Genomic DNA, 22,948 nt, shown 5'->3' on the forward strand with positions numbered 1-22,948 from the left:
ATATTATAAAGAGTATGGTCTAGACCTACTCTATAGGAAAAGTGCAATGACATAACTTCTGTTATGAATTGGCGCTATATAAATAAAATTGAATTGAATTAAATATAGTGTCTATCTGCACTTTGCTACTGTTTGCACATTTTGTTAAGATGCTAAACTGCATTTCATTATGATGGTACTCACTCTGGGTTGCAACCCTGTCTCCAAGAAATGACATTTATATACTACTAATTTGTTTTACCACATACATTTTGAAGGCAACATCATTTCTGCCTGGATTATGAACACAGGCAGCACAGGAATTGATAAGTACTGCTACTCTACAGAAGTTGTAGGGTGGTGGTCAGGGTGGATAGTTGGTATACAAATCTTTTGACATCGTAACGTGGGATTCATGTCCCCAACCTGTGTGTGGTCAGGATTATACTACAAAAACACTTCAGTTAAGGGTTAGGGTAAATTTTTCACATGAAGTGTATAAGCATCAAAGCTGCAGCATGCAGACCATAAATAAATTGAATATTCCTGTTTACCTTAGGTGATTAAGTATGATAAAGTAGCAGATGTAAGCGGTAAAGAGTACCTTTCTGTTTCTTAAATATTATCTGTCCTGGAAAAAACATTACTTTCTGAGTGCCATGTTTTTGGTATTGTGGGTTCAGTGATGAGAGATAGCACAGCCTGTCACTTAAGCACTTGCCAGCAATACCACTCCCTGATATCCTCTGCACCTCAGCAAATTGAGTAACATCTTTGGCAAACCAACACTTTCCTGTTAATTTGTATTAAACCATCACTGAATCATTTTCAGCAGTTTTTTTGGAAAGTGATGTGGCAGTGACATTCAAAACAGGGCCACACCCATCCCTAAACCAATATGGTGTCATGTACTTTACATACACAACCTTACGCCTCGAACAGACAAACTAAAACCACACATTGATACATGTATTTATACACACATACACTCTCCCACCTGGTAGATCATGACTTTAAAGTTGCGTCTCTTGAGCAGCTCAGCCTCATTGCTCTCCAGCTTCTTGATCTGGCCTCCTTGCTTCTCCAGGGTGGCCCGCACTGTCTTGACATTGACGCTCACCTTGCGCACCTTCTCCATCATCTTATTGACACTGTTGGACGTGGTGCTGTGGCTTTTGGCCAGTTTGGTCAGCTCACCCTGGATGCTGGTCACCGAACGCTCCATCTCCTGCTGCCTGGCCTCCAGCCCGCTTTGGGTCTGCTGGATCTGGTCCACTGCCCCGATGATCTTGTCAAGCAAAGACAGCACCATGACCCCGTTCACCTGCGGGTCTAGCTTCATCACCTCATCCTTGTCTTCGGCAGCGTCCCCCTCTGTGCTCATGATGGACAGCTCTTTCTTGGCTGGGACAAGGGCATCGTCTTCGTCATCTGAGGGTGGAAGGTTTACCTCATCGTCTGAGATCTCAGTGAGGGTTTGAGGCTCTAGCTGGGCACTTAAGGATTCCAGTGCTTCCATGGCTGCCATGTCAGTGGATTTGTAGTGTGCAGTCAGCTAATCAGCCTTTATTCACCACAGGTTCTTCTAGATTCCTTTTTTGACTGTTTGCTTTCTCACCTGCTTCTCCCTTTCTTGTCTTCTCCGGACCTCTGTTCTTTTTCCCTCCTACTTCTAAACTCACTTATCTCTCCAGCATACATGCACTCTGTCTCTCTTTCTCACTGTCTGTCTGTCCTGTCTATTTCAAATCCCTGGAATCAGGCCAGTGTGCAGTGGAAGCGAAGCGATGCTGGATGTTACCACATGAGCGTATTTGATGTGAATGCCACACCAGGCAGAGAAACCCTCCAGTCAAGTTACAGCCAATAGACTCTCCCCCTCTCCTCAAACTCCTCCCTCATCTCCTCCCTAAGTACACACACACACACACATACACACACATCAGTAAGACTCCACTTACAGCTAGTAGGTCCAGCCCCTTGATGATTCAATAACACACCCCTTTGGTCTAGCCTTGTCCCATCAGCATGATTGGAATAGTTACAGCAGAGCTGCACTGATCTGCTTGTATACAAGCTCAGGCACAGCAGAAGGAGGAATGTCAGGCAGTATCTGTTCCTGTTTCCATTCCTTTCTCCCTTCGATGCAGAGCATGTTCAGTTCATGGAAGACAGGGCTAGATTTATTATGGATGAAAGACAAAGGACAGGAAGGAAAAAGACATAAAACAAAATGGTCTTTTGATGAATTCTAGAAGCGGTGTTACTGTAAAAGTACTGGAGCAATGTGTTTGGCTTTTCATGTAGTGTGAGGACTCTTGCTGCAGGGTTTTAAATGAGATGGAGACTTCCTGTCTAAGGTAGTTCAGATGAATTCAGTATTGCACTTCCATAAAGTTGGGGGACAGATTAAAGACAGATTTTAAAAACAATGGCCAAAATTAAAGCAGTATTGGCGGAAATATCCTGACTTTTAGTCTCTAGTCTCTAGACTCCAAACCTCCTCTTTGTAACACAGACTATCTGTTAACATATTGAAATTTCGAGTCCATGTTGAGAACTTGATGACGTCACTACAACATCATCAGGGTTATTTTCCCATACTTGATAAAGATCCTCCAGAGGCACAGAAGACATTACAACTGTTTTCACAGGCTGAGGCTCTTCATATTGAGTAAACTGATGATGTACAATCGTGTTTTTTTTTTTAAATATTGTATAACAACAACAATAAAATGAATAGAAATTGAGATATATCAGCAGGAGCACTGTGCTATCAGTTATTGTGTAGACTGACGAATTTATACACAAAATGGCTTAAACTCTCAAACTGTCTATGGTGCTGGGGATAAAATAAACCAAACACCAATACAGGTACTTGACAGTGAGCATGTACAGCACTTCAACGTCAACAGCCAGTCATGGGTGAGATCATGCTAATTCAGAGTCAAAATAGACTGAGACAACTCAGCACCTTCAGGAGAGTACAGACTGCAGCCCTGACTAGAAGCATGCTTCATCTGTGTAGTCTAAAAGTAGAAGAAAGACTGCTTTTATTGGGTGTGGTGAACTGATCTTTCCACAACTACTTGATTATGTCTTTATACATTTTAAGCAATATTGAAAGCAAGATTCACCATGGTTAGCCTACAGTTGGACACCTCATCCATTTAGCCAGTGAGCCATGCCATTGATTCAGTAAATACAGTCAGTAGTTGAAAGTGCATTGAGAAAACAGATAGTTTTTTTAAAAACAAGTTATCAGCTTTTTTACTTATTAGTAGCCAAGGGTCAAGGTCCAACAAGAGAGAGACAAATAACCTCTTATTTGAAATCCATAGAAAGCAATTTTCCAAAGAGTACCTTCCAGTCATTCCCTTGATATTTTACTCCATATGCATCTCACACGCTTTTCTCTACTATTTTCTGCACACCAAGCAAACACTTCTAATGCATACAAATTATGAAAACCACATGGCACCCCGGAATGAGGCAGAAAGCTATCTTTGAGAAGCTGTTTCTCGTAGAAGTGTGCCGCTACAATTTATATATATTATGGGAGTTCCATGCTTCCAAAATTGCATGCTGGCAGCCAGCCAGTGTCCTGGTTTAAACCCTGCATGCACCATGTGGAACTGAGAGGGTGTGAAACTCTACTGTGGCTGTTTGCAAGAGGAACATTTCTACTGGATCTTGTTAGTACTGATTCCACACTTGGCCAGCACATCTGGTAGACCTTATTCACAGGACATGTAGAAGAGTGGTTTTGGTAGCACTTTGTGTGCATAAGCATCTTACAGGAACAAGTTAGTACATGATAGTCATTTAATCAGAGCTAATACAGACTGTAAACAATTAAGAGGGAGTTAGATCTCCACAACAGGACCGATTAATAGCATAATATTAAGGGTGCTATAATAATTTTACAATAACACTGGACCAATGACGATGTGTAATGTGAAAGGTGTCACTGGTAGTGATGAATCCACAGAGAATTATCAGTAACCCTGTAGGTCCCCTCAGGTCTACAGAGCTTTTATTCCTGGTACATTACTTGTAACATGAACGCCATATTTCTACTGTTTACCTGGATATCGTTGCAATAAAGGATATAATAGTTGTCACCATGATAATTTTCCAGAGTTGTATAATCTTTCCTCATAATATTATAAGCCTCTGCAGTGTTTTGGTGTCTGATAAACCCTCAAATTCATTGATCTCAGTCAAACTAACTGGAATTCCTGGATCGTGTTTCATTGTCTCACCTGTACCTGAAACAAGAGGCTCCCACCAATGGAGCCACTTGCATTTTTTTAAACATAGGCCTGCTTTTGGTTTGAACTCCCACATAGTGTTTAGCTGGTGAACATATTGGAGCATTTAGCAGCTAAAGAGTGATATATTTGTTCTCAGTGGTTGGTAACCAAAACAGAGTTAAAAGCAGAGTGAATATTGGACTTAGATACATCAAGTTGACACAAAGCCAAATAAATGCTAATGTCACTCTGTCTGCTGGATGTGTATATAGCTAACTATAAATGAATCTTTGCTTTCCATTTTATAATCTGCTGGGAACCCATAACTGTGGAAGCCTATTGTTACAGTACAGACAGGGGACACCAAGATGGACAAAGAATGTTCTTTATTGAATAACAGCCAGATATAGTGGGTATGGAGAGAGGGAAGTCTGTAGGAGGGAGATTGCTGAAGACAGGAGAAACGCTGGAGACAGGAGACCGGGTGATCGCCGGAGGCACGGAGACTGGGTGATTGCTGGAGGCAGGGTGAATAGGCGTAATGCCGAGTAGTGTGGAGAGTGCTAGTCATGAACAAAGTCGGACACATACTGAGGTGAGTGCAGGGCTTTTATGCTGCCTGTGATTGAGACCTAATGTGGAGCAGGAGTGTAATTGGGAGCAGGTGTGGATAATTTGTGGGTAGTGGAGCCTGGAGTATCCGTGACACCTATACAGGACTATATTCAAATGTAAATTCACAACAGCATTATAATTTAGCACATATGTATGTGTTATTTGAGTAAAAATGAAAATGCCATAATCCAATTTTCATTTTCACATACTTGTATGAGTGTTCTATGACCATATTAAAAAGAAAATGGAAAAGTTGTTTGACATTAAATTTTCATAATTGTAACCCGCTGTAAACTGGACATATTCAAATGTTAATTCAAATTTGAAAATGAAAATTAAATATAAACAATGTAAGCTGATTTTCCATTTATGCAAGCGATATATAAGTCAAGATGAAAATGAAAATGCAATTTTCTAACAAGAGTCCTGGTCGTTGACGCTGTTAATCACCTCGGTACTGTATTCCATGTCAGCCCTGAAAACCTCCTCCTCGGCGGTCCGAAGCTCCTGTGTTAACAGTGTAAACAACATCACTCGGTGCTCTGCGCTCCCAGTCCGGGCAGAGTCAGCTAATAGGACCGCTAACTAGCAGCCGGAGAACATCAGAGGGAAAACCAGTAAATATTATCTCTGTGATGTTGCAAATGGAGCTGCTGTGATGTAAGAAACATTTAAGACTTGATCTGAAAATAAAGTATCATCATCATCATCATCATCATCATCATCCATTTTCACCAAAATCAGTGAATACAGTTGTAAGGTTGTGTTTTTGTACAGTAATCCAGTAGTCAGTGAGCCTGGCCGCCTTCTCGTCTTTCTGCCACAGGCGGACTGCGTACATGAGCGAAGCAGCAGATTTTCAAGCAAGTGACTCCCTAACTGAAGACCCGGCTTGATGAGAGAACTGACAGTTTTCATTTTCATTTTCATTTGACCCCAAAAGAGCATGGTGACATGTAAATGTAAATGCAAAGACTGGGGCGCTGTTTCGCTTTTTGCATTGACAAGAGGCTGCAGTTGGGGGAAGTGACTAAAGCCGCAGTTTCCAGCAGCCCTCTCCATACAGGACGTCACATTAGCATTTAGATCTCATTAGATCAGATCCTGATCCAGTAATATGTTATCTGTTAGACCAACGATTTCAGCTTTTACTCAGTCACCAGTAATTGTTGTTTAAATGATGTCCTTTGTGATATGCTATTGAAATGCTGTATATCTGTGATAATCATAACAGCGTTTATTCTTTTATCTTCATCTTTATTATTATTTTACAGAGAAATGTAATGTTCCTGTCCACCTCAAACTCATTCACATCCCAAAACAAAGGAATTAAAAAATCAATTAATAGTCAAAAGATCCTCACAATTGCAAAAACATGCATAAACAGGTAGAGGAAAAGCAGAAGAACAAGACATATGTTTACTTCATTGATCTGTCAGACATAATTAGACTGTCAGGGTTTAACATCAGTCTGCACAGATGTTTGTTTAAGAATCATTCGATCGTCAACACTAACATTCTGTTATCATAATGTGTATTCAGCCTTCAGAGTACAAATGAAGATTAATAAGAATCTTAACAATTAAACAGAAAACAATCTCACAACAAGGTCCATTTAGTAACAGAGATTTCGATCATATCACATGATCTTCATGAGCACATGAGTTTGCCCAGTTAAGGATGATAAGAGATCAGGATTATCAGGATTCAATAAGGAGCTTAAAACTGAATCCATAACTTAATGTGTTATTCAAAGCGAATGCTGTTATTATCACAGAGCAATAGAGCAGTAATATTGTGGATTAAACTGAGAAACTATCTTTAGCTAATGTTAAAGGCCACAGGTGATTTGAATGATTTTGGATGATTAGACCTCTTGTCAGGACTGTATAGACTCTTTTTGAATGACATCTCCATGGTCCACCTGTTAGCTTCTGTTAGCTTTTTTTTTACAACTGTTAGAATGGAACAAGTTACATCTTAATCATTTAAAAAATATATTTTTCTGCATTGTTTGCCTTTGTTATAGAGACAGTAGAAAGATGACAGGAGACAAGGGAAAGAAAGATGAGGAACGACATGATGATGAGAAACGGTCCCTGGCTAGACTCATACATGGACGTTCACGTGCTCTAAACCCCTCGGCCACCAGGGCACACCAATTACACCTTTATCATTCTTATTTGTACAAGGAGTCCAGTTACCTCACTCACGTAATTCCTATAGCTCGTCCCACTTTGAACCTGAGCAGAGGTCTAATTAGAACAACAGAACAACTGAAAACACCTGTGTTTGTGTGCAGGGCCTTTAATGTTCTCCCTTTACTTAAGCATAGCATGTTCATAGTCTGACCAGACAGGTGTAAATGTTTCTTCTTTTGTTTCTTCATGTCAGTCTGCTCAGTGTTCATATCTGTAGTCCAATTTCTGCTTTGGACCATTTATAAGAGGCTAGGAAGAAGTCCATTTCTGAGCCTTATCTTCTCCTCTTACAGTAAACGTGGTCATACTGATGTCCAAGTTGTTTGTTTCCCATTGACATTGATGTTTGAGTATAAAACTCTCAATTAAGCAACTGTGTTACTTGTGCCTCATTTGTTGGGTCCTTCACAACCATACTACACTTTGTTTTCGGTCTTTTTATGTGATAAATTCACTGTATTTCGAACCCATAGTCCCATAGTAAAATAGATATGAAGCAGGTATTCATTAAAAACAATATGTTACCTCTGTGTTCTCATAATTTGTATTTCTTATTCTAAGGGCCTCTAATACAGTCTCTATTGGTTGTGTGGATCAATAAAATGTATGCCTATGTGTGTCAGTGTGTGTTTTTTACCCTTTTGATGTATAAATGTGTACAATGTGGACGTTCCAGTTAAGTCACCATGTCATAACTAGTAACTTAAAAATATCAATCACCTCAACAGAATTTTTAAAATTTGCTTCCGGTTGGGATTTCCAAAATAAAACCATGATGACGAATCTATTATCATGATTTTGAGCAATGGAAAGCACTATGATTATATATAAAATTATAACATATTTGAAATACACTGGTATCACTATCATGTTTGGAGTCAATTTTAAAAAGTAAAACATGTCCGTCAAGTAAATGCATTATGCTTTTATTTTGAAATAGCCTATTTTCGGGTATATTCAGGCCGATTGTATCTAACTTGATGCACCGCCCTGGACCACAGCATCCAGCATCCAGGGGAGTTCAACAGGCCAGACAGAACTGAGCAGCTGCAGGTTACACAGGTGAGTCAATAGATATTTTGAAAGTCTTTAACGTGAAATGGGGTAATGTCAGTGTTTCAGATTCTGCCAGTGAGGGAACCATAGTCCTATGAATGAGAATATTTCGACGTATGAGGACGCTGTTACACCGACAACTGCTTCTTTCGTAGGCACTTCATGTTCACAAATGATGTATTTTTTACGTAATGAAATGTATGTTTGTTATATGAACCGAGTCGTCCGCGGTCTCAAATATTACTACAGCGTCCTAATGTTATACTACAGCCTATAGCCTAAATGAGTTAACCGAAATTATATTCTGGTATTGGGCCTATAATGGGCGCACAATGTTGCTGTGTAACGAAATAAACGCATAAAGAGGATATTATCTTTGATATGTCATGAATAGAGTCTTATTTCTAAAAGCGGAGGCATTCCGTGTGAGAGGAGGTGACATGCTCACACAGAGCTGTAGGCCGGACTCCAGCAGCATCATGGCGTCCTTGAGCAGTGAAGGGCAGAGCTCCAGCAGAGAGGATGCTGCGACATCAGCCGTGCTGTTAGCTTGGGACTCTTAAGAAGCTCGATTATATAAAGCAGAACATTTTTATAATGAATTTTAATAACTTGCAATTTAGCAGCCTGATATTTAGGCTACATCACTGTGTTGTGTATGAGCTGTTATAAAGGTTTGTCCATCCTTGGCCAAAAAGCGCCATTCCCTTCCGTATTTAGCTTTAGCATCTTCTTGTATATACATATATATTTTGTACCCCTCCGCTTCCATGCTGGAATACTTCCTGCCCTAGGTCACTTAGTTTGTGGTAATTTGATTAAACATAGAGAGAATATTTTAATTATCAATTGATCAAGCCAATTATTTTCCAATCAATCCTAACATTTGACAAGCTGGAACCATTTTTTCCTTGATACATTACTTAAACATTTCATCGATTATCAGAATTGTTGTCAATTAATTTTTCAGAGTACAAAATTATATAACAAACATTAAAATTATGTTTTGACTCAGGGCACCTCAACAGGACAGGGTCTCAAGATCAGGAAAAAATACAGGAGCTGTCTCAGCGCCTTTATTAGGTAAGTATATATTGGGCTTTAGTACACATTATCAAACAAATTTGCAATGAAGCAGTGGTGGAGGAAGTATTCAGATCCTTTACTTAAGTAAAAGTACCAATAACTAAAAGTCCTGCATTGAATATGTAAAAGTATATAAGTATTATCAGGAAAATGTACCTAAAGTATGAAAAGTAAAAGTACTCAATTCAGAAAAATGGCCCCTATGAGATATACTGTATATGTACTGTTATGTAGAATAGCATTAGATTAGTATTACTCATGCATTTATGTTTAAGCAGCATTTTATTCTTGTAGTTGGTTGAGGTGGAGCTAATTTTTAACTATTACAATTAATGGTTATTTACATAATGGATTAATCTGATGATTATTTTCTTGATCAGTTCATTTATTGTTTGGTTTGTAAAACAGAACAAATTGGGAGAAATGCCCATCAAAAATAGTGACACCTTCAAATGTCTTTTGTCCAACCAACAGTCCAGCAGTCAGTTTACTGTAATTTAAGACAAGGAGAAGCAGCAAAACTTCACATTTGGCATTTTTGGCATGAACAAACAACATAAACATAAACAAATAATCTGTCGCTGATACATTTTTTGGTAATTGACTAATCAACTAACTGATTAATCAACCAATCGTTTTCTATGTAAAATCTTAACTAGTAACTCCAGCTGTCAGATAAATGTAGTGGAATAAAAAGTTAAATATTTCCCATTGAAATGTAGTGTAGTAATAAGTGTCATATTTGTCATATATGACAGTAAACTGAATATCATTTTGGTCTGTTGGTTGGCCAAAACCTGGCATTTGAAGACGTCACCTTGGACTCACTCTTTTTCATTTTATAAAACGATTTATCGATTAATCAAGAAAATTATCGGCAGATTAATCAATAATGGAAATAATCACTAGTTGCTGCCCTACAGTTGTCCACTATGTCCTTGGTAGTCCATCCTTGACTACAATACAACACAATGTAGTATAGTATAATAGTGTGGTACTTATGGAAGAAGCTTTTTTTGAATAAAAACTTCACTCACTAAATTAAAGAAACTGCTGAGATTCTGGAACAAGTTGAGTTCCCATGTAAGTTATGGTCCCCTCATAACAACTCACTAGACCAAGTTCTTTCACATGAGTAGTTCAGGTTTCACCCACAGAGGTCTATCATTGAAGTGTAAATAGTCTGTCTCAACACAGAGCTCATTGTCAAGACATACAGGAAGGCATGTACTTAATCATGGTACACAAAGATCAACGATATCAAGATATAAAATAAAACTATTAGGTATTACATTTTCTTCTACATACTTACAAATGGCTTTGTATATGTCCTTTGACTTCAAAATCAATGGATATATTTAAAACATCTTTAAATTTAATAGTTTTCTGTATCTTCCTGTCCAAGGTGCAGTGTTTTTTTATTGTAGCTGAGGCGGAGTGTGGTTCTTATCATGGGGGAACTGTTCAGGAGCGAGGAGATGACCCTGGCCCAGCTCTTTCTCCAGTCAGAGGCAGCCTACTGCTGCGTCAGCGAGCTGGGAGAACTGGGCATGGTCCAGTTTAGAGATGTGAGTATAAATGTCCTCATGCTATGCCATTTCTGGGTGGTAAAACTCCTCTGAAGCCAGTGAAAAAGGTGAGAGGTCAGAGAGGACATGTGGTGTTACTCGTTTCCTGCCTTTCATATTACATCAGACATCTATTGGTATTAACTCTTTACATAAATTGCACTACTTTATATTCATTGCACTACTGTTCTGCCCAGTCCAATTCATTATTGTACATATCCATCAGTATACTTCTGTTTATAGTAATGCCATCTTTATATAATGTCCATAGTACCACTTATTAAAGACAAAAATACTTTCATAATATTGCTCTATCCTGCATTTATGCTCACACTTTATATCCTGCACTTGCTTATTGCACTTCTGGTTAGACTTAAACTGCATTTCGATGCCTTGTACTTGTACATGTGTAATGACAATAAAGTTGAATCTAATCTAATCTAAAAAATAAGGAATTCATATATAAGTTTTCAATTTGCAATTTTCTGGGTGTTAGTCACCTTGAGTTTTAGCCAAATATCCATAATTACTGTGTCAAAATTGTTTCCCTGTTTTTTTACATCCACAGCTGAATCCAGACGTAAACGTGTTCCAGCGCAAGTTTGTGAATGAAGTAAGGAGATGTGAGGAGATGGACAGGAAACTGAGTGAGTAATGAGACAAATTAACACTCAGGCCCAGCCATAGGCACAGTGTCAGTCCTGCTTTAATTTCTGATCCTTCATTGCTCCTGTTAAAGGAAGACCACAAAAATTCAGTTTAGATATTTTTGTTTTTACGTATGTATTGAGTGGGTCAGTCCCAGGCCAATGAAACCTGTAAAAAAATCTGTAACCGGCCGTCAGTGAGAAAATTATTTTCTTCATCTCGTCTAAAAAAATATGAAGAACTTGTTTTTACACTGGAAAGGTTTTGAATCATGGATTCTCTCTGCTGAGCAGGGTTTGTGGAGAAGGAGATCAAGAAAGCTAACATCCAAACTGTGGACACTGGAGAAAATCCAGAGGTGCCTTTTCCCAGGGACATGATCGATCTAGAGGTAATCAGTCTACAATCTGTAATCATTATCACTCATCATCAATCATTATTATTATTATTATTTGATTTAAAATGCACTTTATTAAAGGTCAAAAAAGGGGGTCACTGATGAACAAATACACAGTTGTTAAATGTATTAAATATTATCAATGCATACTGATGACTTGGTAGAAAGGTAGGGAGAAATTGCAGGATAGACTGTCATATTCCACAAACACCACACTCAGCACAGTATGACAAGACAGGCCAAATTATCCGCTTCCCTGTTGTAAAGAGTGATCCTCCTCTTCCAAGGCACTGCTAATATGGCCCTTGTCAGGGCTGTAAAAGAGAGTAGCCAAAGACACAAAGTTTGAAAGTGCTACCCATAGTGTCCAGATGAGGTTCACATTTTATTAAAGAACTTCAGTGGATTTGTTTCAAGAGGATAATTCAAGAATGACAGTTGTGGAGGAAAGGTGTTTTTGTTGCTCTTTAGCTAACTGATTTTAAGTCAAAGCTGGGTTTTGATGGATTGTGAATTTTATGTACTCATCAGCCCAGTTGGTTGGTTTGTTTGAAAAGCCCATCAAACCTCTTCTGTTTGAGAGATGCTAATACAAAAACACCCATCCCAACTTCGAAACTGTTAAAGATTGTTACTTCAGTTTTTGTAACTGATTACTGCATGTTGATAGAAGCATTGGACAGAGACTCCTCACCTCCTCACCGTTTTGAGTTCAAAATAGGTCACCTACGAGATCTGTGTAGATCTGAGGAGAAACTTTTTTGGGGGGGCTATCTAGCTAGCACAGTGATTTTTCTAAGATGACAGGGTGGAGAAGGTGAAAATGACAACTCCTGGCATATTGCCCCTGGCAAAAGGCTAGCTAGCTAGCTAGCTGTCAGAGCTGGAGCTGGGAAAGTGATGCGCTGCCTTTTTTCTGCTTGCTGTGCCTGAACATTAATTGCCATCGCCCAAAATGCAATGGAAGACTGTATAATAATAGATAATAAAATAGATAAATAAACTACTATTAGGTGATTTTCCAACATACTTTTAGCCATCTTGTTTTGTCTTGTAGGCTTTAGGGATGAGGTGGTCTTTTGTGCAATTTCTATATTCCTATTGTATTTAACCTGCTGATACAATGCATGAGTAAATCATTCATTTTTAAGTTAAACAAAACTTTCATATTTCTCTTCAGAGTAGGCCAGATTGATGCATTTAATGCATTTAATCGTTAAAGGTTGTACCCGGTTTTCTCTATCCATGCAATGTTCTCACCTTTGTCCTAACCTGTTTGCATCCCTAATTGGAAATACCCTACCTGCTTTTAGATTAGACATTAGCTAAATGCCAAAACATTGTAAAAGCAGATGTAAACGCTCTCCTCTGGAATGAATCCATAACAGTGAGTGTTTGTTGATTGTGACTGGCAGGCCACCTTTGAGAAGCTGGAGAATGAACTGAAAGAAATCAACACCAACCAGGAAGCCCTGAAAAAGAACTTCCTGGAGCTGACAGAGCTCAAACACATCCTCCGTCGAACACAGCAGTTCTTTGATGAGGTTTGCTTATTTTACACTCTCACAATAAATAATTGATGTGCTTCCATAAATCAAGTAACTGAGGTCTTCCTAATGTCTTTGGCAGATGGAGGATCCCAACCTGCTGGAGGAGTCATCAGCACTGATGGAGGGCAGTGAGGGGGGCCGCGGCGCCCCGCTCAGACTGGGGTAAAGCATAAGGACTGCATCATATTCTCTCATACACATGCTCCAATTGTCTTAGCAAATATTGAAATAGTTATATGAATTGCACTTGGTCAGTAGGATGTCCTCATCTAAAGAAATGTGTAGTTAAAAGATTGTTTTGACTAATTAGTTAGTGATTTAATTGAAAAATCTCTGAAATTATCTCCAGATTTGTTGTCCCTCAGCAGATTAAGCAGTCATATAAACTATGGAATCAAATGGGTCTCGATGTGAATGAATGCACACAGAAGGATTCACAAATGTATTTCATGATTTATATATAAATTACTTTCTCCACAAAATATTATTCAGTGCACACAAAAATATTTATCGTTGTATATAAATGTAAAACAAATCTACATATAAAAAAAAGAAGATTCACTTCTGATGCACACACAGATATTTCTTGTTTTAAATGAATGTAATAGAAATCCACAAATATATGTATTTAAAAGTATTGGCAAATTTCATCAAAAACATATTTGGATGTTGTTACATTTATATACAGACTGTTGAACCTGCATTTATAAACTGCTTGTCATGTGTGAACTTAAATGCACAAAATGCATTTGTGAATTGAGCTGTGGCAGGGAAGTCTCCAAAAACCAACACACAAATGCAGTGAAGTTCTCACATTTCATGCTGCATTTTTTTGTGCATTACCACATGTAGATTAGTGAAATAAAATGAAACCATTGGCAGGAATGATTCTAGTGTCACATGCGTGCATGCGTGATACATGCGATACATGCCAAGCCTGCTATGAGTGAACTTTATGCGGCCATCAGTAAACAACAGACTGCTCACCCGGTGGCTGCATTTATTGTTGTGGGAGATTTTAATCACTCAAACTTAAAGGCAGTGCTCCCCAAATTTCACCAGCATCTTTCCTGTCACACCAGAGGAAACAAAACTTTGGACCATGTCTATACAAACATGGCTGAGGCTTACGCCGTGACCCCCCTCCCCCACCTGGGTCAATCTGATCACCTTTCTTTGTTCCTCACCCCCAAGTATTCACCTCACATCAATCGTGTGAAGTCATCAGTAAGGACCATCAAAGTATGGCCTGTGGGGGTAGACTCCTCACTCCAGGACAGGTTTCAACACACAGACTGGAGTATGTTTGCCTCTCAGGCCACCTGTGGCTCTCATATGGACATAGACAGCTACACCTCCTCTGTACTGGACTACGTCAGCATCACCATAGACAGTGTTACAACTCAGAAGCAGATCACCACATACCCAAAGCCATGGATGAACAAGGAGGTGCGCTTCCTGTTGAAGGCACGCAACACTGCCTTCAGATCAGGTAACACGCAGGCCTACAGCACTCCCAGGGCAAATCTGAGGGGGGGCATCAAAAAGGCCAAGCACTGCTACAAGCTAAAGTTAGAGGAGCACTCTTCCAACTCTCGACCCTCGACGCATGTGGCAGGGCATCCAGGCCATCAGCAACTACAAACCCAGACACTCCACCCCTGTAGCAACAGACGTCTCCTTCCTGAACAAGTTTAACGACTTTTGTGCTCGCTTTGAGAGAGACAATAGGGAAACTGCCACCAAGCTCACACCCTCAGCTGACCACTTGACCATCACACACACCTCCACAGATGTCTACACTGCACTGAGCCGGATCAACGCGCGTAAGGCTGCTGGACCAGATGGCATCCCCAGTCGCATACTCAAGGCATGTGCAGAGCAGCTTGCTGGTGTCTTTACGGATATTTTCAACCTGTCCCTCGCCCAAGCAGCTGTGCCAGCATGCTTTAAATCCACCTCCATTGTGCCACTGCCGAAACACTCTAGTCCAACGTGCCTGAACGACTACCACCCTGTAGCACTCACACCCATTGTTATGAAGTGCTTTGAGCGGCTGGTCCTGGCACACCTAAAGGACTTCCTCCCATCCACACTGGACCCATACCAGTTTGCCTACCGCAGCAATAGGAGCACAGGATGCAGTCTCTATGGTACTGCACTCTGTACTCACACACTTGGACAATAGGAACACTTGCACAAATGCTGTTTGTTGACTTCAGCTCTGCATTGAACACTGTCATCCCTTCCAAGTTAATCACCAAACACCTCCATTTGCAATTGGATTATGGACTTCCTGACAAACAGACCTCAGCTTGTTAGGTCAGGCCACAACTGCGCCATCACCATCACACTCAACACTGGCGTACCTCAGGGCTGTGTGCTGAGCCCTTTCCTCTACTCCCTCTTCACACTTGACTGCAGGCCTGCACATGGATCTAACGCCATCATCAAGTTACTATGACGATACTATGGTGACTGGTCTCATCAGCAACAACGATGAGAATGCCTACAGGGAGGAGGTCCAGCACCTGGCCACATCGTGCTTAGACAATAACTTGCTCCTTAAGACCTCCAAGACAAAGGAGCTCATCGTGAACTTCAGGAAGGAGAGAGGAGGCACACATGACCCCATCCACATTAACGGGATGGCTGTTGAGCATGTCTCCAGTTTCAAGTTCCTGGGGACCCATATTTCGGAGAACCAGTCCTGGACGACCAACACCTCCTGCCTGGTCAAGAAGGCTCACCAGTGCCTCTTCTTCCTGAGGACACTGAAGAAGAAAGAACCAACTGTCCTCAGCTGTCCTGGTGAACTTCTATCGCTGCACAGTAGAGAGCATCCTAACCAACTGTGTCACAGTCTGGTATGGGAACTGTTCTGCTGCAGAGCACAAGGCACTGGAGCGGGTGGTGAAAACTGCCCAACGCATCACGGGGACTCCACTTCTGGCCATTAAGGACATCCAGAGGAAACGCTGTCAGCGTCGAGCCCGCAGCATTCTTACTGATTAGATCTAACTGCCGACCGAACTGCATTTCGTTGCCTTGTACTTGTACATGTGTAATGACAATAAAGTTGAATCTAATCTAATCTAAAAAGACGAAACAGGGACCCATTCAAAAAGACATTGGTCCATAGCACTACTAGTGGCCAAAAACGCCATAGGGTACGTTTAATTTCTGTCTTATTTGAATAATTAAACTTTGAGAGAGAAAGTTCAAATGTCTAGTCATAAAATTGTGCTCCATGATGTGTTATAATTGTTTCTTGGAACATTGTCATCTTTATATCCATTACCACTATGTTGGGTTTCACCACCCTTACTCACACACCCTCAAAAGAATCTCAAAATTTGCTGCAGATTGTTGCACACTGCTGGAATTAAACACGTCATTCAAGCAGAGAAAAGTTTGCAAACATTGCAAGATGTTTAATAGAAATAATTTTGTTAACTGGAAGAGGAAGAAAGCAGGAAGCCAATATTATGAAACCTCTTGCTCTTGCTACTGAGTAAAAATATAATCTACGAGTTAGCTTTTATGTATATATCTCTCACAACATAAAGAAAAAATGCTCAGTGTTGTCATAATAGCTGGAATCTATCCAGGTGAGCTAGTTAACTTGCCTGCTGAGCAAGGACAACTAATGTGAGGGAATGAACATTAAAGTTGTCATTGCTATTTATATATCAGCATTTTTAACATTAAATAATGAGTTATTTTTACCACTGAAAAGGCTCACTATGTACATACTGTGGACTGTTTTCTTTTGTGTTATCTACTCTTGAGCACGTGAATGTTTTTTCTGTGCAGGTTTGTGGCTGGAGTGATCAGCAGGGAGAGGATTCCAACGTTTGAGAGGATGCTTTGGAGGGTGTGTCGTGGTAACGTCTTCTTAAGGAAGGCAGAGATCGAGGACCCTCTGGAGGACCCCACCACGGTCAGCCGACATAACATACAATCAGAGAGAATAGAAAAGATACATATTAAGAAGAAAAAGTACAAAGAAGCATACAAAAATCAGTCATACCCATTTATAAGATAATAATTGATATTTTTACATATTAGAAATAGATGCACAACTCATCAGTGATGATTATGTAAGTGAGTGTAGGTTTTCTAACAACTCCTTCTCTTTCCAACAGGGAGACCAAGTCCACAAATCAGTGTTCATTATCTTCTTCCAAGGTGACCAGCTGAAGAACAGGGTGAAGAAGATCTGTGAGGGGTGGGTGTTATAGAGGAAGTACCCTAAAATATATTTAAGCTGAATATTGCATTCAACTTAAAGGTCCAGTGTGTAGGATTTAGTGGTATCTAGCGGTGAAATTGCAGATTGCAACCATCTGAATACCGCTCGCCTCACCTGCCCCTTCCAACGGTGAGAAACAACGGTGGCCGCGAAAAAATGCGCCCGGGCTACTATAAAAACATGGCGGTGCACAATGGTGACCTCCGTGGAAGGGAGTAGATATAAAATGCTTATTCTAAGGTAACGAAAACACAATGATTCTTATTTTCAGGTGATTATACACTGATGAAAACATACTTTTTAAAATGATATTCCATTTCTGCAAATAGCTCCTCTTAAATGTTACACACTGGACCTTTAAGTACAAAATTTCATTGCATTTTTGCCTCTCTTGTCAACATTTTAACCAATGGTAAATGGTTAACAATGGTTTGTCAACCCCACCATGCAAGGATTGGACTTATTTTCATGTGTGCATCATAAACATGAGTAAGAAAGAAGAAAACTAGGAGAAAGTACAGTGAGTGTTAGATGCTGTGAGTTGACTCTATTGGTGGGTGTATATTTCCAGGTTCCGTGCCTCACTCTATCCGTGTCCAGAGACCCCACAGGAGAGGAAGGAGATGCTGGCTGGAGTCAACAGTCGCATTGACGACCTCCAGATGGTATGTTTGTCACTATAATGGATCTTTACCTCCCATTACCAACATTACACACACATTAAATAAACCAAAAAAGGTTCATAAAAAGAAAATAGAGTAAAGTGAGAGTCAGTTTCCACAGAGGTGGTTGACCTTGGAGTAAAGCCTGCTTATTGTTTAAGGCACATTAACATTAGCAGTGTAGTTCTTTTTTAATTTAATAATTCTTTCAAAGGGTCTTTGTATTCTTTGTTACACTGCTGCTCACTAAACAACAAGAAATTAATCAGAAACTTAGCACAACAGGATGTATGTGTTCAGGCTCCTGCTCAGTTTGAAAAAATGTATTTTCAATCAAATTACAAAAGCCCTCATAGCGTAGGTTTTCTTGTGCATTAGTTCTTATCTGTGTAGGACCTTTGTCCTGTCTCATAGTGTTGTGGTTCCCAAAAGTTTGCCTTATAAGCCTGGAAACCTGTTTCTGCTTGAGAGGTCTGCTCTAGTCTGAGCCTGCCAACCACATACAATGTATTACACTCTACTACAATAGAGCATTTTACTTAGGTTTACATAGAAAATCTAACTCTGTGCAGAAACGTGACCTGAGTCTGGGAGCCAGTACAGTAAAATCAGTCCATTTGTTCCATTTGCCAACATGTTTACATCACAAATACTGCACATTCTAGGTGTTTCGCTCACATTATGTTCATATCACAAAACCATGACAATAAGCAACAAGTGTAGTCGTAACGGCTTTTGGATACACTTGGTTACCACTGACATCATTATTACACCTCACCTCAGGTCAGCCAATAGACAGCCTATAGCACTGTCAAGGCCCAACACCATCCAAACATCCAGTGTTGATTGGACAAGGATCTACAATCTAACACAAATTGCTCCACACTGCTACTGTAGGTTCTGAACCAAACAGAGGACCACCGTCAGCGAGTGCTGCAGGCCGCCTCCAAGACCATGCGGGTGTGGTTCATCAAGGTGAGGAAGATGAAGGCCATCTACCACACCCTCAACCTCTGCAACATTGACGTAACCCAGAAGTGTCTTATTGCTGAGGTGTGGTGTCCTGTCTCAGACCTGGACTCCATCCAGTTCGCTCTGCGCAGAGGGACGGTGAGATTATTATTTTTTGGTTTGGTTGTATATTTATTTATTTACGCTGATCACGTAATCAATTTCATATTATTGTTTTTGTAGTGTAGTGTAGAAAAAAATATCACATCTATATGGTGATAGGCAACAATGTTTTTTTTCATGCAACTCAGTAACTTATAGGGAGTTTATAAAAATGTTCTTTAGATATTAACCTTAATATCTTATACTCTACTACCCGCAATTTTATTTCTACCTGAGTAAAATTTCGACTCTATTGACTCTTTTCACTCCAAGCTCTCTGTGGCTCTGCTTCCTGTTGTTGTGAGCTATCACTCCATGCTCATACATTAACACATTTTTCATATTGTACTGAAAATGCTGCTGCTAAACAGAGCAATATTATGATACACTTACGTATACTTACTTACGGTATGCTTTGGCTTTTCTCATTCTGTGACGTAACAAAGGAAACATTTTATTGATTGAAATGATAGGAATAAGCTTGCTACTGGAGAAATATCAGCATACAGCCGAACATACTGAGTCTCTGCTAGTGTTTAGCTGTGGTAAAGTTGAACTGAAATTTGTGTACTTTACTTTTCTGTAAGGAAATATAAACTATAATGATAGTACAGCTGTTGTGCATATTTTGTCTACATTTCAAAAGAGGATAAAACTGTATTTGCACATAATTGTTGAAACAGCATCTCAGTCTTGCAAATGGGCTGCAAACTGGAGACAGTTATACTGTTAAACTTATAAATGATGATATGAGGAGATTCTATTAGTGATTTATGCTGCCTGTCCTTTTAGAACATTCAACATTTGTGAGGACTAATTGTGCTGTTAAATTTGAAAAACGAACAGCAACAGGTGGTCCTGTAACCTTAGCAGTCCATATGTTAGCTTGTGGTTTGAATTACAGAGTAACGTACTGAGTCGCTGAGTAACGTAAGGGGTGCTGAGGAAGATGAAGATGAAGCTAAGCAGTGAATAATATCGCCGCCCCCCAGCTGGTTTACACCATACCTACTCACAATTGCCTGTTAGGCAGTTGGAATTGAAGTAATAACACAGTATTTTGAGTTCCCATCCACTAAACTATAATATACTCGCACCAATAAATTTATAGTACCAACATCCTGTACGAATTTATACCGACTGGAGAACAACATTTGGCGCTATCACTGCAGAAAAATATATACAATTTTTATTTCTTCTTGTTGGTAATGATAAGTTCCAAAGCCAAAACAAATGCCAAACATATGGTACATATACAATATGTATATGTATACAGTATTAATTTCAGTTGGACTTGACATAATTTTCTATAAGTCATGATGTTGTGTGGAGGCCATCTGGTTTTACCAGTACAACATGGGCAGTATGTGGCTGATAAGTGAGGGCTTTATTTGACAGGAAAGGAGCGGCTCGACAGTGCCATCCATCCTCAACAGAATGCAGACCAAGCAAACTCCACCTACCTTCAACAAGACCAACAAGTTCACATCAGGCTTCCAGAACATCGTTGACGCCTACGGCATCGGGAACTACCGGGAAATCAATCCAGGTTATACAGGAATTACAGTTTGGTTCAGTGTTGTTTGTCAAGACACCTTAAAACAGTGTTGTGGCTCTCTCTTATATACCCCTCATCATGCAAAACTAATTACTGAGTGTCAAATAAGTGGGTTCAACTCTGTGGTCACTTTTGTGGCTGTTTTTTGTATTGGAGTACCCAGTGGTGTAGTAGTGCCTGGAGAAGTTGGTGTACTATTAATTTATGCCCAAAATGTTTTTTAAAGCAGCCCATCCAGCAAAGGATAAACGCCCTGTGTTATAAACAGTGACATGTAAGACTACTCTTGCATATTCAGTTCACCAGAAATGGGCCAGTAGTATTTGCATATTGTCACTTAACTTCAATTCAACCTTACTCTATATAATATTATTTACAGAGACCCAACAATTCCCACCATGAACAAGTACTTGGTGACAGTGGCAAGGAAAAACTCCTTTTAACAGGCAGAAACCTCGAGCAGAACCAGGCTCTGGGTGGGCGGCCATCTGCCTTGACCCATGATTTCCTTTCATACATTTTCAAATATAAAATACTATTTATACTATGGCTTGGCTAAATACTTGATGGTTATTATTTATTAAGAGATTGCCCAGTGTGCCCAGCTATCAACATTTTAAATTCAATATTTACTGTAATCAATAGCCATTGCTTTCCGTCTTGCATCAGTCCAGAGATGTAACTAATCCTTGACTGAGTGACTAGATAATCATTGTTTTGTTTTAAAATGATGTGCGCCGATGAGGAGTGCCATCACGCCCATATATTGTCTGGACTGGTCCCCACAGAGGTTGCATCTTAACACGCAACGCGGTTATCTTTTCCGAGCGGCAGTTTGTAAACACTGTTGCCCGTTGGCGTTTATCAAATATAGCACACTACTGAATGATACGCATCAGAGAGGATTTAGAAGTGGGTATACGCAATGCCGATTGAAAAATAAGTAGGTATACGCCGTATGTACGTAATTAGGGAGGTCAGATCCCCCAATCCCCCCCGCAATATAAACCCTGTACTTGACTTGTTTGGCTGATTTGTAGAATTGGTGGCCTCCCCCCCCCCAACTAATCAACCCTTAAACACAACATCTCATTTTCTCTCACCCATCATTGGATTTTTTGAGCCTCATTGTGTGATGGTCCCTTCCTGTGTGTCACCTGTTACAGCTCCGTACACCATCATTACTTTCCCCTTCCTGTTTGCGGTGATGTTTGGTGACATGGGTCATGGTGTGCTGATGACCTGTGCTGCCCTCTACCTGGTCATCCGAGAGAGTCGCCTCCTCGCCCAGAAGAGTGACAATGAGGTACAATAAGACATACACAAGTAATACAGTAATAAAAAGCTTTACAGTTCAACCTCATAGTACACATATTAGAAACATACAATATATCATATTTCTAAGTTGTTGCGTGTCTCTGTAGATGTTCAACATGGTGTTTGCTGGTCGCTACATCATCCTCCTGATGGGGATCTTCTCCATCTACACCGGCATTATTTACAATGACTGCTTCTCCAAGTCACTCAACATGTTCGGCTCTGGATGGAGCGTCAGGCCCATGTTTGGCCCCAAAGGAGCCAACTGGTCGTAAGTCAGCCAACTCTGAGTGGACTGATGTGCCACATCCTTGATTTTTACTAATGTGTTTTTCACGTGTACGTCATTTCTCAAATCAGTAGATGAATTTGAGCACCACGCCTGATTTTTGTATTTTTGTAAATATTTGCCATGAAAATTGTAAAAGAAAATATATAAAAGGAACAGGAACATTTTGGGAGTGAGATGAGAAGATGGCTATAAATCTCATGTCTGTGTGTTAAGTACAGGGCTGGAGTCAGGACATGGTTATCTTAACTTAGCATAAAGACTAGCCTGGTTCCGTCCAAAGTGACAAAATACACCTACCAACAACTCTGGTTTTGGGGAAGTTACATGCTGGAACTATTTCTTGCCAGATAACAGCCAGGTGCAGTGACCTCCTGAAGTCTTGTTGTCACAGTGAG

The 22,948-nt window shown here is 40.0% G+C and overlaps 2 protein-coding genes and 1 long non-coding RNA gene across 9 annotated transcripts in view; 2 read left to right on the forward strand and 1 right to left on the reverse strand.

Moving 5' to 3' along the window:
• LOC122867485 (caveolae-associated protein 1-like) overlaps window positions 1-1,860 on the reverse strand; it is a 43,126-nt gene extending 41,266 nt beyond the window's left edge. For both annotated transcript variants that reach the window (XR_006375930.1, XM_044178329.1), the window contains exon 1: window positions 977-1,860. Coding sequence is in view for 1 of the 2 variants with exons in the window: in XM_044178329.1 (XP_044034264.1) it covers window positions 977-1,507 (531 nt within the window). In the remaining variant the exon portion in view is untranslated. The remainder of the gene's footprint in view (window positions 1-976) is intronic.
• Window positions 1,861-4,547: 2,687 nt separating this feature from the next.
• On the forward strand, window positions 4,548-5,755 carry LOC122867490. The gene is made up of 3 exons (XR_006375932.1): window positions 4,548-4,830; window positions 5,324-5,510; window positions 5,628-5,755. It is a non-coding gene; the product is annotated as an uncharacterized LOC122867490 (long non-coding RNA).
• A 2,257-nt stretch (window positions 5,756-8,012) lies between these two features.
• Window positions 8,013-22,948, forward strand: part of LOC122867481 (V-type proton ATPase 116 kDa subunit a1-like) — a 45,284-nt gene continuing 30,348 nt past the window's right edge. For all 6 annotated transcript variants that reach the window (XM_044178317.1, XM_044178318.1, XM_044178319.1 and 3 more), the window contains exons 1-14: window positions 8,013-8,113; window positions 9,123-9,190; window positions 10,599-10,761; window positions 11,330-11,408; window positions 11,703-11,800; window positions 13,222-13,350; window positions 13,436-13,518; window positions 17,173-17,299; window positions 17,505-17,587; window positions 18,183-18,276; window positions 19,171-19,383; window positions 20,785-20,935; window positions 22,111-22,250; window positions 22,369-22,532. In XM_044178317.1, coding sequence (XP_044034252.1) covers window positions 10,645-10,761; window positions 11,330-11,408; window positions 11,703-11,800; window positions 13,222-13,350; window positions 13,436-13,518; window positions 17,173-17,299; window positions 17,505-17,587; window positions 18,183-18,276; window positions 19,171-19,383; window positions 20,785-20,935; window positions 22,111-22,250; window positions 22,369-22,532 — 1,478 coding nt within the window. In that variant the 5' untranslated portion in view covers window positions 8,013-8,113; window positions 9,123-9,190; window positions 10,599-10,644. The remainder of the gene's footprint in view (window positions 8,114-9,122; window positions 9,191-10,598; window positions 10,762-11,329; window positions 11,409-11,702; window positions 11,801-13,221; window positions 13,351-13,435; window positions 13,519-17,172; window positions 17,300-17,504; window positions 17,588-18,182; window positions 18,277-19,170; window positions 19,384-20,784; window positions 20,936-22,110; window positions 22,251-22,368; window positions 22,533-22,948) is intronic.

This window comes from Siniperca chuatsi, linkage group LG20 (assembly GCF_020085105.1).
Source record: "Siniperca chuatsi isolate FFG_IHB_CAS linkage group LG20, ASM2008510v1, whole genome shotgun sequence".
Taxonomy (NCBI): domain Eukaryota; kingdom Metazoa; phylum Chordata; class Actinopteri; order Centrarchiformes; family Sinipercidae; genus Siniperca; species Siniperca chuatsi.